This window comes from Scyliorhinus torazame, chromosome 3 (genome assembly GCF_047496885.1).
Source record: "Scyliorhinus torazame isolate Kashiwa2021f chromosome 3, sScyTor2.1, whole genome shotgun sequence".
Classification (NCBI taxonomy): Eukaryota; Metazoa; Chordata; class Chondrichthyes; order Carcharhiniformes; family Scyliorhinidae; genus Scyliorhinus; species Scyliorhinus torazame.
Genome location: NC_092709.1, coordinates 20043230 through 20060755, shown reverse-complemented (window position 1 = coordinate 20060755; position 17526 = coordinate 20043230). Strand labels below are relative to the sequence as shown.

Below are 17526 nucleotides of genomic sequence, written 5' to 3'. Positions count from 1 at the left end.
TCAGCCGTGAGCAGGAAATGTTACTGTGTGAATAGAAGGTGAACGCTTTATGAATTGCGTCTGAAATTGGTGATGATAACAGTTTACATTTATACAGTGCTTCTCAAGTGGTAAATATGAAGAGTGCATTATTGAATATAAACAGTGGACGGGGGAGTAGTTGGTTAGAACAATGCCTTGACTTAAACATAGCACATTTAAAGAGGCTTTTGATATTTCGATTGGAGCTTGTGAAATGGCAGGACTTTGGACAGGAGGTTCCAGATGCTGGGAACGTCGGGGCTGAAGGAACAGGTGGCACCTGAAAATAATGAACTGGGGAGAGTTGGAGCAAGAAGTTGGTCCGAGTCCCAGAAGCAGAGGGTAAATGGAAGGACCTTTAGTTGAAGTAGGTCACATAGAGTGGGATCAGATGATGATAAGAATTGAGGACAAGAATTGGCATCTTATAATGGATCTATTAGACTATCGGAGGGCAGTGAAGCTTTGTGAAGATGAGAATGGGGCTGCAGGCTTTTGTGCAGGAAAAGGACGTGGACCTTAGCAACAATAACTTGCGTTTATATAGTGCCTTTAAAGTTATCAAACGTCCCCAAAATGCTTCACTGGAGCATTATCAAACAAAGCCACCTAGCCACGTAAGATAAAGCCACCAAGCTAGTGAAACTGAACCTCCAGAGTCCTGCCCAATCCTAGGCCACATGCACCCTCTGATACCTAAGTGAGATGCTGCCAAACGAAATGGCAGCCCCCACCCCTGCTCCCACTCCCAGAGAGGGGACCATAAAGTACACTCATTCCCTCAAATTCAATTTATACCCTGAAAACATCCCAAATATCTGAAGCAAATCCATTATATCCCCACCCAGGAGCTCGGCTCTGAAATATACAACAAGTTATCCGCATTCATGCTCATGTTCCATTCCCCCCCCCCCCTCACTATCCCCTTCCACAATCCCGAGCTCCTCAGCGCAATGGCCAAGGGCTCTCTAGCCAATGCAAACAGAAGTGGGGACTTAGAGCATCCCTGCCTTGTTCCCCAGTGCAATGTAAAATACCCTGATTTTAAAAATAAATAAATTATTGCTCCTGCATTCTCTCCTGCACTCTTCATTGAACCAGGGTTGATCTCCTGGCTTGGCGGTAATGGTAGAGTGGGAGATATGCTGGGCCATGAGATTGCAGATTGAATGCAATTCTGCTGCTGCGGATGGCCCACAGCGCCTCATGGATGCCCAGTCTTGAGTTGCTAGATCTGTTCGAACTCTACCCCATTTACCACGGTGGTAGTGCCACATAACACAATGGAGGGTATCCTCAATGTGAAGACGGGACTTTGTCTCCACAAGGACTGTGCGGTGGCCACTTCTGCCGATACTGTCATGGACAGATGCATCTGCAGCCGGCAGATTGGTGAGGATGAGGTCAAGTATGTTTTTCTCTCTTAGTTCCCTCACCACCCTCTGCAGTCTCGCAGCTATGTCCTTTCTGATCCGGCCAGCTCGGTCTGTGGTGGTACTACCGAGCCATTCTTGGTGATGGACATTGAAAGTCCCCCACCCGTGGCATATTCTGTGTCCTTGCCACCTCAGTGCTTCCTCCAAGTGGTGTTCATCATGGCGGAATACTGATTCATCAGCTGATGGTGGCCGGTACGTGGTAATCAGCAGGAGGTTTCCTTGCCCATGTTTTAACGTGAAGCCATGAGACTTCATGGGGCGCAGAGTCGATGTTGAGGACTCCCAGGGCCACTCCCTCCCGACAGTATACCACTGAGCCACCAGCTCTGCAGGGTCTGTCCTGCCGGTGAGACAGGACATACCCAGGAATGGTAATCGTGCTGTCTGTGATATTAATATTATTCGTGCGCACGCTCGCCATCGGCTCATACAACAGTTCCACCCATGCCACAAACTTTGGCCCAATCCCAAATTTTTCCAACACCGCCAAATAACTCCACCTGATCAACTGCCGACTCCACGTTTAACGCCATCACTACCCCCATCTCCCTTCGCTCTGCCGAGGAAACACTACATTCAACAGCCTCCTCACATTCGCGAACAGCTGTCTGCCCTTTACAAACCCCTTCTGATCCTCCCCAATCATCCTCAGAAGACATCCCTCCAACCTTAACGCTGGCACCGTTGCCAATATCCTGGCGTCTACGTTCATAGAACATAGAACATTACAGCGCAGTACAGGCCCTTCGGCCCTCGATGTTGCGCCAACCTGTGAAACCACTCTAAAGCCTATCTACACTATTCCCTTATCGTCCATATGTCTATTCAATGACCATTTGAATGCCCTTAGTGTTGGCGAGTCCACTACTGTTGCAGGCAGGGCATTCCACGCCCTTACTATTCTCTGAGTAAAGAACCTACCTCTGACATCTGTCTTATATCTATCTCCCCTCAATTTAAAGCTATGTCCCCTCGTGCTAGACATCACCATCCGAGGAAGAAGGCTCTCACTGTCCACCCTATCCAATCCTCTGATCATCTTGTATGCCTCAATTAGTCACCTCTTAACCTTCTTCTCTAACGAAAACAGCCTTAAGTCCCTCAGCCTTTCCTCATAAGATCTTCCCTCCATACCAGGCAACATTCTGGTAAATCTCCTCTGCACCCTTTCCAATGCTTCCACATCCTTCCTATAATGCGGCGACCAGAATTGCACGCAATACTCCTAATGCGGCCGCACCAGAGTTTTGTACAGCTGCAACATGACCTCATGGCGCTGAAACTCAATCCCTCGGTGATCATGGTGTACATGGACACCGAGATCTCTCTGCTCATCCACACTGCCAAGATTCTTACCATTAGCCCAGTACTCTGTCTTCCTGTTATTCCTTCCAAAATTAATCACCTCACGCTTTTCTGCATTAAACTCCATTTGCCACCTCTCAGCCCAGCCCTGCAGCTTATCTCTGGCCCTCTGTAACTTGTAACATCTGTCCGCACTGTCCACAACTCAACCGACTTTAGTGTCATCTGCAAATTTGCTCACCCATCCTTCTATGCCCTCCTCCAGGTCATTTATAAAAATGACAAATAGCAGTGGCCCCAAAACAGATCCTTGTGGTACACCACTAGTAACTGGAGATATAGTTCAGTAGAGATATGGGCCTGTACGACACACACTCCACCGGATCCTTATCCTTCTTAAGTATCAACGAGATCGAGGCCTGCCCCATCGTTTACGGCAAAAAAACCCTGTCCATTGCAACCTTGAACATTTCCACCATCATTTTATAAATTTCAACCGGGATCTCATCCGGCCCCGCCACCTTCCCTGCTTGCATCCTCCCGATTACCACCTTCGCCTCCTCTACCCCCATCAGCTCCTCCAGCCCTGACCTCTCCACCTCACCTAGCCTCGGGCAGTCTTAACCCACCCAGGAATTCCCTCATCTCCCCCTCATCCTCTGGTGGCTCCGACTTATACAAGTCTCTATAAAGCTCCTCAAACACCTTGTTAATATGTTCCGGTGCCGCCACTAACTCCCCCGCCTTGTCCTGAACCATCTCCCTTGCCGTGGCCTCCCTACGGAGCTGACCTGCCAACTTACGACCTGCCTTCTCCCCATACTCAAAGACAGCTGCCCTCGCTCTTCTTAACTGAAGCCCTGCTTTCCCTGTGGACAATAGGTCAGACTCTTTTCTCTCTGTCAGGAGCCCCGGGTCCGGGACCCCCCCCACCACCTTCAAAGCCTCTAAAACCACCGGAGACCTCCCCTGTGCAATTGAACCCACCTACTCTTCAATCTTGTTACAGAAGCTCCAATTCACCAATAATCCCACATCCAACCTCCACCCCGCCCTCTGGGTTGCTCCCTTCTCCAATACCATGTCATCCAATGCAGAGTGTGATCCGGGATCACAGTTGCTGAGTGCTCTGCCCTCTTAACGCCAGCCAACAGCCCCTTCCCCACCACAAAAAGCCAATCCTTGAGAACACCTTGTGCACTGGCGAGAAAATCGAATAATGGCCTTGCCAGTAACACTCCCGTCCCACAAAAGTATGAAAAAAAAAAGGTGGAATTAGGCAGTCTTGGCGATGGTGAGAATGTGTGACCCAAAAATACATCTCTGGTTCAAAGGTGACTAATGTTCAGCCTTAGGCAGCTGACGGAGAGAGGGATGGAGTGGCTGGCTAGGAAGTGGATTTGTGGCACGAATCAAAGACCGTGGCATTGTTCTAGTTAGTCCAGGGATCAAGAAAGGTATAGCGAGATTGGGCATGTAATGCTGTGCTTTTTAATGATATCTCGAGACAGCATGTAAATAAGAAATGGGAGGTAGGCAAGGATAGACTTTTGGGGGGCTCCAGAGATAAAGGTTCTGGAGGCAGGAAGAGAAGCCATTGCATGTGATTATCTGGTCATGACTGGGTAGGTAAGATAGGAACCAGACAGGTGCATGCCCACCCAGTTGGATAGCGGTGGAGAGGCGTTGGGGACGGATAGTATGGTTAACTCTGTCAAAGGCTGCAGACTGGTGAAGAGGACCAGGGGGATAGTTTACCTTTGTCACAGTCACATCGGATGTAATTTGTGACTTTGATCAGAGCTGTTTCAGAACTACGACAGTGGCAGAGACCCAATTAGACGGGTTCAAACATGGAGTTCCAGGGAAGCGGTTCGGCAGGTGACAACACATCCAAGGCCCTGGGAGCAAATGGGAGGTTGGAGGATAGGGCAGTTTTGTTGGGAGGAACTATATTTTGTGATAACAAGCAGGCCAACAAGAAGAGAATTCAAGTTTCATGATTTCAATGATGAGTTTGCAATGGTTTGCACTCGGAATTGGAGACGGTGAGCTCGGGGGAGGGAAGGGGGGGGGGGGGCGGGGTGCAGAGGCTGATACTGTTTGGAGTTGAAAGAAGGCCGACTTGTTGACAAGACAGATTTATGGAAAAAAAGTCAGCTTGGATTTCTGCTGAGGATTTCTCTCTGGGCCCAGCTTGAAGTGGAAACCAGGGAGTTAAGCTCAAGTCTGAAATGTGGCCCAATTCTGATTATAAAAAGTCACAGACCTGAGACGTTAACTCTCTTTCTTTCTCCACAGGTGCTGCCAAACCTGCAAAATAATTCCAGCACTTTGTTTTTATTAATAAAGTGTATTCTTTTGTTTATATCTAAATTGAAATATAAGTCTGGCAATGTTCCTTTTATTCCCTACAGGCAGAACATTTGACTGTTTTTCTTGTACAATAACCAATATTACTGAATAATAGCAATCATGTCAGACTACTTAAATCCTGGTTTATAAAAGCCGAACCTTTGCGTGCAAAAACATTGGACGTTTGCCAGAGCAGGAATGATATCTGCTTTGCAATAAAGAATTAGAGACATTTTGATGGAAAATAAAGTAGGAAGGAACCGTAAACCTCTCAGGACAAACTAACTCTGTTGATAGAGAGGATGCACATGTGCTTCCCTTATCAAGAATCATTTGCTTCGCAAAAGATTCTTGGCAACCTTTTGGCACGGTAGCACAGTGGTTAGCACTGTTCCTTCACAGCTTCAGGGTCTCAGGTTCGATTCCCAGCTTGGGTCACTGTCTGTGTGGAGTCTACACGTTCTCCCCGTGTCTGCGTAGGTTTCCTCCGGGTGCTCCGGTTTCCTCCCACAAGTCCTGAAAGACGTGCTGATAGGTAATTTGGACATTCTGAATTCTCCCTCTTACCCGAACAGGCGCCGGAATGTGGCGACTCGGGGATTTTCACAGTAACTTCATTGCAGTGTTAATGTAAGCCTACTTGTAACAATAATAGGATTATAATTATTATAAACTATTCTGGTCCCACTTGGACAGGCAATGGTTTTGCTGTATCTGCTTAATTGAACTCTTTGATCAGAACTACTTTTCATAGGCTCGGCCTGTTTCATTTGGCAGAATGAGAATATGGAGGTGGCTGTATTTTTGATTTTGTTACTGAATGGTGATAGATGTTAAGACGATACCCGTGGTAGGCAGGACCGAAAACCTACGCCATAGTCTCTGTCATTTCTTCAGGACACCCCAGAGTGCTGTAGCGCTGTCGGATTAATGTGTAGTCATTACTGTTGCTACATTAAACAGTGACCACATTTCAGAAGTACTTAATTGCCCATTTGGATGGCCTGAGGTCATAAAAATCATCATGTAAATTCATGTCTTTCCAATGTGGAAAAGTGAGGCAACCAATTCGCTCACAGCAAGACCTCACAAACAGCAATTGCCAGATTATCTTATATTGGCGATGTGGTTTTAGGGATGAATGTTAGGGCAAACTCCCCTGCTCTTCTTCGAATATGATGTGGCGATGCCGGCGTTGGACTGGGATGAGCACAGTAAGAAGTCTAACAACAGGTTAAAGTCCAACATGTTTGTTTCAAACACACTTCTTCGAATGGTATCACAAAAACTCAGAACATCGACCTGAAGTGGAATGTGACCCAGGGCTTTCTGGCTGCTGGGTGAGAGTACAGGGCCAAGTTAGCATTGTAGCTGTACAAAAAGTGTGAAACATTCTGGAGCTCTTGGCAGCCCATATCACTGATACCAATCATCAATGTTAACTATCCCTTGGAAGAACCACTAGCATAGAATCCGGGCAGTGTCAGTACGCTATAGTTGTCTAATGGTGGCAAAAGTGCTTTCAATACACTTGATAATGCCCCTAGGACATTTTGGAAACAAATATTGAAAACAAAGGTCCTGTATTCCATGGTTAAAGTTATAAAATGTGAGGGCAGCACGGTGGCGCAGTGGTTAGCACTGCTGCCTCATGGCGCCGAGGCCCCAGGTTCGATCCCGGCTTTGGGTCACTGTCCGTGTGGAGTTTGCACATTCTCCCCTTGTTTGCGTGAGTTTCACCCCCACAACCCAAAGATGTGCAGGGTAGGTGGATTGGCCACGCTAAATTGCCCCTTAATTGGAAAAAAATAATTGGGTACTCTAAATTTATAAAACAAAAGTCATAAAATGGTAATGATTTTTAGTGTGTAGATTCTTCCCGACCTTTAATGTGTGTCTCTGAAAGTATTTTTTTCCAAATAAAACATGTGATCTCATCTCAGTCTGGTTTCTGTGCATCAAGTTTAACCGTTGTAAGTTTTTGTACAACATTTGTTAAACACAGATTTGTAAAGATACCAACAAATGGATACGGTGATAGAAAATGTGACGGCAATCTACTTTAGTGAATCCTTTCATTGCTGGAAAAAAAACTTTTAGATAGCACTTATTAAATGATTCACTTGTTCCTTCAAATGTAAATTACAAATGTGTTAATATTGTAATTGGGGACATAGGAACAGGACCACTTAGACCCTCAAAAATGCTCCACTATTCAGTTAGATTTTGGGTGATTTCTACCTGTCTTTGTGTCATAGCCCTGGATATCCTTAGATGACACGAATCTATTAATCTCTGTCTTGAAAGTTCTGATTGACCTAGCATCCATAAGCTTTTGAGTGAGTGAGTTCCAGATTTTTACTTGCCACCCTTTGTCTTAGCTTGTTTTGAAGCATGTTAATTTAATTTTGCGATAATGATGTTCTGGTCATATACTGGGCCTGTTTATAACAGGTAACAGGTTTAAAAGAGGTAATATACTGGGGCTGTATATAAGGGGCTGGTTTAGCACAGTGGGCTAAACAGCTGGCTTGTAATGCAGAACAAGGCCAGCAGCGCGGGTTCAATTCCCGTAACGGCCTCCCCGAACAGGCGCTGGAATGTGGCGACTAGGGGTTTTTCACAGTAACTTAATTGAAGCCTACTTGTGACAATAAGTGATTATTATTATACTGATCACAATTTGGCTGGACGAAAAAAACCATCACTATAATTTATTAATTTGCCCCAAGGAGGTTTGCCTCACTGATGCGGATCTTCAACTACTTGAGTAACTTAATATGGCAGCTTTTAATCCGTTCTGAGTTTCTTGTGTATTTCTTGTTTTTCTGCTCAGACTTGCAATGAAGCTGAACCAAGAGTAAAATGTTTCCCTTGAAAGATGCCCAGCTCGGAGCCTTTACTTTTTTCGCTTCAGCACTTCCACACGATGTTTGTGGCAGCAACGGGCTTCCACTCACCCCAAACTCCATCAGGATTCTCGGTCGATTCCAAATCCTCAAAGCCATCTCGCATCCCAGGCTCTGTCAGTATGTGGACATATCGCGTGGAAAACACGGTGAGTTCTCTTTCCTGTGCAGTGCGTTCAGTGTAGATCTCCATCGCATTTGTAACATGACCTTTGTAAGACGGTCAGGGGCAGATGAAACAAAGGGACAGCATGTGATGCAATGAATTGTCTGGTGCTTTTGATAAATATTCTCCAAATCCATGGGAGAGGACCTTTTTTATGTTTCTTTTTGCATGACTGTTTACAACTAGTTCTTGGGATATTTGGAACATGCTTGGTGTCAATAACATTTTCCTGCCTTCTGTTAAATGTCCTTTTATTATGGTAAATAAGATTTTTAAGGGTGCACATGAACAGACATATCAATGTTTACCCTTCTGTCTCTGATGTGTCTTTGAATGCTTGATCACACTTGATCTCTCTACATGTACTTTGGTCTACAGTGCAGAAGGCGGCCTATCGTCCCGTTGAGTCTGCACCGGCCCTCTGAAAGAGCACCCTACCTACGCCCACCCCCCTTGCCCCATCATTGTAACCCCACTCAACCTGCACATGTTTTAGATACTAACGGGCAATTTAGCACGACCAATCCACCTAACCTGCATATCCTTGGACTGTGGGAGGAAGCCGGAGCACCCGGAGGAAACCCACGCAGACACGGGGAAAACGTGCAAACTCCACATAGACAGTCACTCAAGGCTGGAATTGAACCCGAGTCCCTGGCGCTGAGGCAGCAATGCTCACCCACTGTCTGCCCTTAGCACCATTAGTTTCTCTAATGCCTCATCTCTAGAATGATGATGGTATTTAATTCCTTCCCCGTATTTATTGGATATTCAAAGTATCTTCCACCGTAAAGACTGATGCAAAATATCAATTTAACCCCTCTGCCATTTCCTTGATTGTAAACACATTTGAAAGAGAGCATGGGGGGCTTTTGAGCCAATTATACTGTTATTATAACGCTATTGCCAATAATGGCTTGTATTTAATCCAATGAGTAAATGATTTGACATGTGGTAAGCATTAGCTGAACAATACAATATTTCTGATTCTACAAGGACATGAAAGCAAAGTTGGCCAAGTGGATGCCATGATTGCAGGTGCCAAACCACTAAGACAGAGAATTTGATCAATGAATTAATTTCCACCCTGTGACATTTAAAAGTGACTAGGAGAGGAGAAGGATATATAGGGGTCTACAATTGTGTTCAGCATCTGTTTGTGCTTAAACATCGCTGTCTTCTAAAGCAACCTGATGATGGCTCTCCTTGCCACCCATTTCTTAACCCTTCCCTGGTGGCTCGGTAGGCAAGGGGAATTCCCATTTCACTCCATTGTTTGTGCCAAGTTACCTGGTTTCAACTCAGCCAGCAGGTGAGGAAGTTTCCTAAATGTCCTTGAGCGAGATCAGTTAATTAGGGCTCCTTGCGACTTTGGTTGGAAAGTGTTAGTGTGGTGGCATAGAATGAAGAATTAGCAGCAAGAGTGAGCCATTTCGCCCCTTTAGCCTGTTCCACCATTCGGTAAGACCATGTCTGACCTGATCTCAGCTTCAACTCCACTTCTCCCCCCCCCCCCCCCCCCCCCCCCTCCAACCCTTGACTCCTCCCTTATCAATGAAACATCTGCCTAATTGAGCCTTGGTTATAGTCAATGACCCAGTCTCCAAGCTCTCTGGTAAAGAGAATCCCAAACACTAACAACCCTCTGGGAGAGAAAACAGATTTCACCTCAATCAATGGGAAATTCCTGACTTTTTAAAATTGTGCCCCCTAGTTCTAGACGCCCCCCACAAGGGAAACCACCCCCTCACACTATCTGCTACATTCTCAACCTGCCGCAAAGAGAAAAGGTATGGAGGTGCAGCACACTTGGGTTTCTTCTAAACGCAGTGCGTTTATTTAGGAGACGTTGCTCATACATACGGGAAGTAAAGCCCATGCAGAAGCTCTGCCGATGTCACTACGGATCACGTGACATTCCACCAGCAGGGATGTTTTACTTAAGTACATCACACCCCTCCCCCTTTACTTTAGTGCCAAGCATAATTTTTCTTAATGTATAAACAACAGACCCAATTAATTTAATAATCTTTATTGTCACAAGTAGGCTTACATTAACCCTGCAATGAAGTTACTGTGAAAAGCCCCTCGTCGCCACATTCCGGCGCCTGTTCGGGTGCACAGAGGGTGAATTCACAATTATACAACTTTGTAACAGTCACTCCGGTGGACGTCTATTTCTTTTGAGTGGTGCTCTACGTTCTACTCGAGACTTTTGAAGGGTCTTCTTTTTCTTCTGTTGGTAATACGCCTGTGGAGTTACTTCAGTGTCTGTCTCCATTGGTGTTGAAGATTCTTCAGAAACAGAATCTGAATTTGTCTCTTGTGTTTGGCCATTGTTCAGAAGTATCACTGCTTGGATTTTCCGATGGAAATACTTCTTGGGAGGTTTTCAGCGATTTCACTTTGTGGGGCTGGTGGTTGGACAGTATAACACCGGCAAACTCTCTCATCATCCGCCTGCACGGTGTCTGATATTGGACCTGTTTTTTGCTCAGATAACAACAGGTACCCATTTCTCATTTATCGTGTAGGTTCTTGCTAGCAGTCGCTCATCTCGAGTGAATACTTTCTTTTTAGCGTTTTGTTCCCACCTTGCAATCTGTGCTTGTTGGTTTCACTTTATAATCTCTCGAGTATCGGGTGGCATCAATAGGTCAAATGTTCTTGACTTTTTTATGAAAAGCAGCATTGCTGGTGAACTCTGTGTCGTTGTGTGTGCGTGGTGTTTCGGTAAGACATCAAGAAGTTATTCACTCGTCTTGACAATGCACCTTGGCCTTTTGATGCTTTGATTGAGTGTTTGAGTGACGATAGAATCACTCGGCCAATCCATTTTTTGAAGACGGTACGGAGCCGACTTTATGTGCAGCATACAATTTCCTTTTAAGTAGTCCTCGAACTCCTTGGAAGTGAACCGAGTTCCGTCGTCACTTGCGATGTCGACCAAATCCTGCAAATATTTCATCCCAACTTCTCAATAGTTTGTTCTGTCGTTGTGGATTTCATAATCACCGCATCCGGCCATTCAGAGTGTGTATCCACAATCACTCGGAACATGTGTCCCTCCACTGGACCAGCATAGTCCATGTGTGTATCCTCTGCCATGCGTCAGCCATTCTCCTGGGTATAAGGGTTGCAGTGGTGGAGTGTTCCTTAGTTTTGCACAGGACTGACATTGCCCCACTTTCTCTTCAATTTGAGCATCTAATCCTGGCCACTAAAAATAACCGTGTGCCAGTTCCTTCACCCCCATCGCACCAGGATGTTCCTCAGGTAGTTGGTCAAGGATTTTATTACCCAAGCACGGAGAAATAATCACTCGGATTTCCCATAATAAAACTCCATTCTGATCTGCCACTTCAAGTCTTCGTGTGATGTACAGCCTGAGGTCTGTATTTTTACGATGAACGTCTTGTCTTTGTTTCTTTTTTGGACCATGTTGATAACTTTCCTCTTCACTGGATCGGTTCCTGTGTAACTCTGTACTTGAGATGAAGTTGCAGGTATATTATCCACGTGTGAGAGATACAGGACGTCGACAAATTTATAAAAAATTCTTAATTTGTAACTGCAATCTTGACAAAGCATCATCATTTGCAAGTTGCTCCCATTTACGATATTCAGTATTGTAAGTGTGCACAGATAATATCAAAGACCATCTCTATAACCTACTAGCTACTCAAGAAGGAATGCCTTTATGCGGCCTGAAGATTATCGCCAAGGTTCGGTGATCTGTCAAGAGAGTAAAATGATGTCCACAAAGGTAGTGGTGAAACCTTCTTACCCCGAAAATGAATAGTAAGATGCTGTCACTTTCTTCCTGACTATGGCGGTGGAACTGAAACCGTTCCGCAATTATAAGTGGTCTTGGTAAGAAATGCCCTTCTAGAATCTTCATTTTCGCCATTTTGTACACTTGCTCCCCAGGTCAATACTTCTTTCAATCTTCCTCCCTTATGTTTCTTTATTATGTATGAAACAAGAGGTCTCCGAATCCACAATGCAAAGTAGAAATGTTTTTTCTTTTGCTTGCACTGTAGTTTGTCAAATTCGAGCAGTATCTTGCTCAGAATCGGAAAGACTTTTGAATCCCCATTCCTCCAGCTTGTTTCACTTCGCCACGTGCTCAGCCCCTGCAGCCAAGAGTCTATCCACTTCCAACGGCAAGCAAGTTGTTGAAACGTTTGTTCTGCTTACTCACGGCTGTGCTTTGTTTTGTTTCTTCCAAACCTTTCTGCACTGGCAGCTTTTCCTTCGATCGACGTTTAAGTCCAGTCACTTTTCTCGTCAACACTTTTGGTGCCTCACCAGATTTCTCTTGCTTCAATCCTCATCGCCAGTTTTCTCTTTTGTTACCTTCTCAATGTGCTGCAAAGAGAGAGGGTATGGAGCTGCAAAACATTTGGGTTTCTTCCAAACATGATGCAAGGTTCATACAGTGGAGAACTAAAGCTCGTGCGGACACACTGCTGGTGTCACTATAGATCACGTGTCATTCCATCAGCAGGGATGAATAACCTAAATATATAACACTATCAAATCCTCTCCAAGATCTGGCAGCACAATAGCACAGTGCTTAGCACTGTTGCTTCACAGCACCAGGGTGCCAGGTTCGATTCCCAGCTTGGGTCACTTTCTGCGGAGCCTGCACGTTCTCCCCGTGCCTGCGTGGGTTTCCTCCGGATGCTCCGGTTTCCTCCCAAGTTCCCGAAAGATGTGTCGTGAGGTAATTTGGACATTCTGAATTCTCCCTCCATGTACCCCAACAGGTGCCGGAATGTGGTGTCTAGGGGATTTTCACAGTAACTTCATTGCAGTGTTAATGTAAGCCTACTTATGACGAAGATTATTATTATTATAGATCTTGTATGTTTCAATCAGATCACCTCTCATTCTTCTCAATTCCAATGGATTTGGGTGAAACCTGCTCAACCTTGCCTCATAAGCTAACCCCTTCATCACAGGAATCATTCAAGTGAACTTTCGCTGAACTGCTTTGAATACAATAAGAAAGGTCGCCATAGGTGTATACAGATGCTGTCTAAGTAACACCCTGTATCAACACTTTCCAATTCAATTCGCCTTATATTAGACACCAACATTCCATTTGCCTTCATAATCACTTAACTACAGTTGCATACTAGCTTTTTGTGATTGATGCACCAGGACACCCAGGTCCCTCTACCCCCACCCTGCCCCCGATGAAGATCAAAGGCAGCAGATGCATGGGAACTCCACCACGTACCATCCTGATTTGAAACCGTATAGCCATTCCTTCACTCGCTAGGGCAAGGTTCTGATGGCAAGGTTCTGATCTCCCGAACAGCACTGCGTGAGAACTGCAGTGATTCAAGAAGATAGTTCAGACAGGGCAATTAGGGATGAGCAACATGTTGTGGCCTTGCCAGTGATGTCCACGTTCCACGAACAAATCTTTTTAAAATAATTATTCCCACTGTGCGCCACTTGAGCAGCCTGCCACCCCCCCCAACATCTAGGTTCGACCATGAACAATGATCACTTGGACAAGAAGTCCTTCCTCATGTGGAACTAAATGAATCGGGACCTTCATGAAAGATGTGGTGGAAAGAGTGAGGAAGCTGAAATGTGGGAGAACATCCAACGTCTTCTTCTTTTGTGCTGTGTTCACACGTGTCCTGTTCCTTTTTGCTTTGCTGCACGAGTGATGCCCAACACTGATCCATGCAAACGTCAGCGTTTGTAACATGGGTTAATTTCGTTTCCTGAAACGATGTTTATCCCATTGTAATCTGTACATGCCCAAGATGGAGTTGGGTTTTTAATAATATGTCAGACACTGACACAGAATGGACATCATCAACTCCACTTTCACTCTTCCTCTGTCATTTCGTTATTGTTCATTTCTTGTTACTGAATAACAATACATCAAAATCAAATTAAACGCGGCTTGGCATCATGAAGATTTTATTTTTGAAACTATTGATTTAACAACTTGTCAATGATTTCCACAAATATGTTTTAACATTTTGAGGACATGTTGTTCTTGTACAGAAAGACTGGTGGTTGTCACTGAGCATTATGAGAGAAGTCTAGAAGATCTATTGAAGGAAAGAAAGCCCATCAGGTAACACTTATAACTTGGCTACTGCTTACTAAACTGGAAACATTCTCCCATTGCACCCGCTAGGATCCATTGTCAAATTAATATTCCTGAGTGACACTTCAGAAAAATCTGTGACTAACTTTTATTGACCAGTTTTGTATTCAGTGGACCCTTTGTTTGAACCAGTTGGAACACATTGGCCAAAAATGTAGCCAGTCAGCATTCAGCCCATTGAACTTCCCGGAGAGGTTACACTGGAAATTGCTGCACATGGGATGATCTTAACAGCACATTGGTACTCTGCATGGCACCTTGGATCTGAATGACAAAGGCCACTAACTGCATATCTTAACCCATCAAATTGAAACATTGGTAATGGAGCAGCGTAGAATTTGAACCAGGAAGTTAAGTTCGACAATCAAATTCACTGTCAAATCAAGTTGAGAAATGGAAATGAAGAGAGGGAAAGTATGATTGGACTAAGAGAGAAAGCTGAACAGGGTAAGGAATGAAACTCCACACGTGTTGGAAGCATCTTTTTCTTCTTCTTTTTATAAATTTAAGAGTACCCAATTAATTTTTTCCAATTAAAGGGCAATTTAGCGTGGCCAATCCACCTACCCTGCACATCTTTGGGTTGTGGGGGTGAAATCCATGCAAAGTTGGGGAAAATGTGCCAACTCCACACGGACAGTGACCCAGAGCCGGGATCGAACCTGGGACCTCAGCGCCGTGAGGCAGCAGTGCTTTATTTTTTTCTAAAACGCATATTATTCAAACTTGTATCAAAGTAGATTACAGCAAATAAACACCGCAGGAAATATTCTTCCCAACAATCAACTATACAGTTTGTACAGATTCTTCTCCTTTTTCACCCACCCTGCGACGAACAGCTCCTCAAACACGGTCACAAACATCCCTCACCTTTTCTCAAACCCCCCCTGCTGAGCCCCTTAACTCATACTTTATCTTCTCTAACCGCAGGAAGTCGTATGGGTCACCCAACCAAGCCGCTACCCCCCCCCGGTGGTGATGCCGACCGCCACTCCAGCAAGATTTGTCGCCGTGCAATCAGAGAGTCGAAGGCCAAGACATCGGCCTTCCTCCCCTCCATGAGCTCCGGCTTCTCTGAAACCCCAAATATCGGCACCAAAGGGTCCGGGTCCACCTCCTCCTCCACTATCCTGGCTAAGACCGTGAACACTCCCGCCCAGAATCTTCCCAATTTTTCACAACCCCAAAACATGTGCGCATGATACGCTGGCCCCCGCCCACACCTCTCACACTCATCTGCTACCCCCTGAAAGAACCCACTCATTCTCGCCTGAGCCATATGCACCCTGTGCACCACCTTAAACTGTATCAGGCTCATCCTTTCACAAGAGGAGGTCCCGTTTACCCTTCGCAGTGCCTCACTCCATACTCTCCAATTGATCTCCATTCCCAACACTGCTTCTCATTTCTCCTTGATCTTCACCACCCGCTCGCCTCCCTGCTCCCCCAGCCACTTGTATATATCCCCAATTCTTCCCTCCCCTTCCACATCCAGAAGCAGCCGTCGCTCCAGGGTGTATCCCGGAAATCTAGGGAACCCCTTCCAGACCTTCCGTGCAAAGTCCCTAACCTGTAGATACCTGAACTCACTACAGCACTACCCTCTCCCTTAGCTCCTCCAGACTGGCGAACCCTTCCTCCAAATACAAATCCCTCACCTCGACCAACCCCACTTCCATCCACCTCCTGTATACACTATCCACCCCCCCCCCCCCCCCCCGGCTCAAACCCATGATTCTCGCACAGCGGCGTTAGCACCGACGTCCCTTCCACCCTAAAATGCCTCCTCAGCTGATTCTATATCTTCACTGTGGACTGCACCACTGGGCTCCCTGAATACCTACTCAGAGCTATTGGCAATGCTGCCGTCACCATAGCCCTCAAACTAGACCCCGAACACAATTCCTCCTCCATCCTAACCCACCCTACCCCTTCTCCTTCCCACCACTGCCGCACCTTGTCCACATTTGTCACCCAGTAATAATGAAGCAAGTTTGGCAATGCCAACCCCCCCCCTGCTGCCTCTCCACCCAAACCTTCAAACAAGTACCGCCACTCCACCCAATCAAATGCTTTCTCCGTGTCCATGGACACCACCACCTCCGGTACCAGAGCTCTCGATGGATTCATCACCACATTCATCAGCCGTCTTATATTACTCGCGAGCTGCCTGCCCTTCACGAAGCCTGTTTGATCTTCTGCAACCACCCCGGGACACAATCCTCCATCCTCCCTGCCAACAACTTAGCCAATACTTTCACATTCGTGTTCAATCGTGATATGGGTCTATACGACCCACATTCCACTGGATCCTTCCCTTTTTTGGGGATTAGTATGACTACTGCCTGCTTCATCGTCTCCGGCAACTCCCCCTTCTCCAGTGCTTCATTAAACGCCCCCAACAGATGTGGTGCCAGGTCTGCCGCAAATTCCTTCTAAAATTCTACCGGGTACCCATCCGGCCCAGGGGCCTTCCCCGACTTCATACTCCTGATACTATCCAGCACCTCCCTCAGTCCCATGCGCTCCTCCAATGCCTGCCTCATTGCTTCCTCCACCTGGGGAAATTCCAGCTCGTCCAGAAACCACCCCATGTCCCCCCTCCTCTCTTCCTGGGTCTGCCTCATAAAGTCCCTGATAATATTCTCTAAATGCCTCATTTATCTTCCCTGGCTCTGACGCCACATCCCCAGCCTGGATCTTCAATATTGCCCTGGACGCAGCCTGCCTCCGCAGCTGGTGCGCCAGCATGTGGCTCGCCTTCTCCCCATACTCGTAGTGCACCCCTCTTGCCCTACGCAGTTGCCCTACCGCCCTCCCCGTTGTCAGCCTGTCAAATTGCCCCTGCAACTTTTTCTTCCTTGCCAATCCCTCCACGGTGGGCACCCTCGAATATTCCCTGTCCACCTCCGCTATCTCGTTCATTAGAAGGTCATGTTCCGCCTTCCTTTCCTTATTCGCACGAACCGCAAATGAGAATTTCTCCCCGGACCACTGCCTTCAGTGCTTCCCAAAAAATGCCTGCCAACGCCTCCCCATTCTGATTGAACTCCACATAATCCCCAATCGCCAACCGCACCTTATCACAAAAACCTCCATCCGCCAACAACCCCGAGTCAACCTCCACCCCGGCCTCTGCTCTCGTCCCGTACTGAACCGAATATCCAGCCAGTGGGGTGCATGGTTCGA

The 17526-nt window shown here is 46.2% G+C and overlaps 1 protein-coding gene across 2 annotated transcripts in view; it reads left to right on the top strand.

The window, feature by feature from the left end:
* The first annotated feature begins 7956 nt into the window (after positions 1-7956).
* The window catches only part of tbck (TBC1 domain containing kinase), a 277268-nt gene continuing 267698 nt past the window's right edge, over positions 7957-17526 (top strand). For both annotated transcript variants that reach the window (XM_072495371.1, XM_072495370.1), the window contains exons 1-2: positions 7957-8178; positions 14232-14304. In XM_072495371.1, coding sequence (XP_072351472.1) covers positions 7986-8178; positions 14232-14304 — 266 coding nt within the window. In that variant the 5' untranslated portion in view covers positions 7957-7985. The remainder of the gene's footprint in view (positions 8179-14231; positions 14305-17526) is intronic.